The sequence below is a fragment of the Cyprinodon variegatus genome, unplaced genomic scaffold, assembly GCF_000732505.1.
Source record: "Cyprinodon variegatus isolate N-32 unplaced genomic scaffold, C_variegatus-1.0 Scaffold82, whole genome shotgun sequence".
NCBI classification, from domain to species: Eukaryota; Metazoa; Chordata; class Actinopteri; order Cyprinodontiformes; family Cyprinodontidae; genus Cyprinodon; species Cyprinodon variegatus.
Genome location: NW_015150535.1, coordinates 1,157,664 through 1,159,494, shown reverse-complemented (window position 1 = coordinate 1,159,494; position 1,831 = coordinate 1,157,664). Strand labels below are relative to the sequence as shown.

General features: G+C 32.8%; 1 protein-coding gene across 1 annotated transcript in view; it reads right to left on the bottom strand.

Moving 5' to 3' along the window:
• col27a1 (collagen, type XXVII, alpha 1) overlaps positions 1-1,831 on the bottom strand; it is a 108,954-nt gene that overhangs the window by 66,639 nt on the left and 40,484 nt on the right. The window contains exon 4 of the mRNA XM_015373179.1: positions 75-267. Coding sequence (XP_015228665.1) covers positions 75-267 — 193 coding nt within the window. The remainder of the gene's footprint in view (positions 1-74; positions 268-1,831) is intronic.

Sequence of the window (1,831 nt, the reverse complement as noted above, 5' to 3'; positions counted from 1 at the left end):
TTTTATTTTGAAGAATTCAATGCCTTTTAAGACTTTTTAAGGACCCGCGGGAACCCTGTCTGAAAGCAGCTTACTTCAAATGGAGCTTCAAAGGCCTCCAGGATGCCTCCAACCATGAGGAGACCATCAGTTCCGATCTCCAAGCCATGGTTGACCCAGTCCACGCTTTCCAGCAGCAAGCAGTCCACATACAGCCGTAGGTGGTCGGAGGACACACTGAAGGCTATGTGATGCCATTTTCCGTCACACAGGCCACTGATTGGGAACCTAAACAGAAACATTATTGTTATGACAGACATTGGTTTTAATTATGTGTCCTAAAAATGATGAAATCCCTATTCAAGGATAGAGAAAAACAAGGTTTTGTGTGGTTTTGTTTTGGGCTTTTTCCCCTTTTACATGCCAAGCATTGTAAAAGATGATTCTTGCTGAATGTGTAGAAATTGTCTTTCTTGACGGTTAAACTTTATAATCTGAATTAGAGGAAAACGCAAAGTTTTAGGAAAACTTTAAAACACCTGAAAAAAGACTAAAGAACTTATACACGTCACCAATTTAGGAGACTACACTAAATTCCTGTTTCTTTTCAGAGAAAAAATGTGTAAAAAATCCTAAAATGGATTAAAATCTTTGCAAAGTATTAAATGAAAACATCAAATTAGGATGTATAAACATTAAAGTAATAGTTCCAAAAACTTATGCAGACATATATTTAATAAATACATGTTGATGTAAATAGATCTATATTGAAATAAATTACTTGTTAAATGAACAAATAAAAGAATACATATTTAAGTAAAAAAATACATCTTAAATAATTATGTATCGAAATTAATATATCTTGAAATTAAAGCATTAAGAAATGTAATAGATTTCACTTCGTAATGAAATACATCTTAATAAACTTCAATCTTTAATGAGGAAATCTATTTGCGGAATATTTTCCAATAGTTTATTTATTTTTAAAATGTATTTATTTCATAATAAAACAGCTCTCCGTATGTATAACCTAGGATCAACAATGTTTAAAATGCAAACCATTTCTGTAAAACTACTTTTGAGGTTCTCACCACTGTTTGCCTCTAAATAATCCAACTTGTTGGACAAGCAGGCTCATAAATCAACAATAAAAACTTTGCACAGCAGATCGGTATCTCTTTTTGCCACCTCTTGATGATGTATTCCTTTAATGTTTGTTTTTTCTTTGCAGGAAAGAACAAGCCAAGACACCTCAACAAATCATTTTACCAGAGACACAGCTAAATGGAGTCACTTTCAAACAAATGCATCAGCTGTGAACAGATTTCCTGCTTCAGGGCGCAAACGGCACCCTGGAAGCACATTTCCATGCAGTGAAGATAAATGCAGGACTGGGCATGAGAGCCTTTATAAAACTGTCTGGCACGAATGCTGTAAACACTGTGAGAGAGCTTTTGGAAAAGACTTCAATTCGGAGGCATTCTTTTGTTTGGAGCGGTGCTTACAACTGACGCTGTGGCTGCTGAAAACAAACTAGTCATAAAGTTTTATAAACCTAAAACTCAGCAGAAGAGGAATGTTTTCAAGCCTATTTAGTTCCTATGATAAAAAAAATAAAATGTTCTAGTTAGAAGCCTTATTTGCAACCTGAAAAGATTATTCTATTAGCATATATATATATATATACACATATACATATATATATATATATATATATATATACACACACACACACACACTTATATATACACATACACATATGCATATATATATATATTCACACACATATACATATATATACATATACATATATATATATATATATATATATATACACACACACACACACACT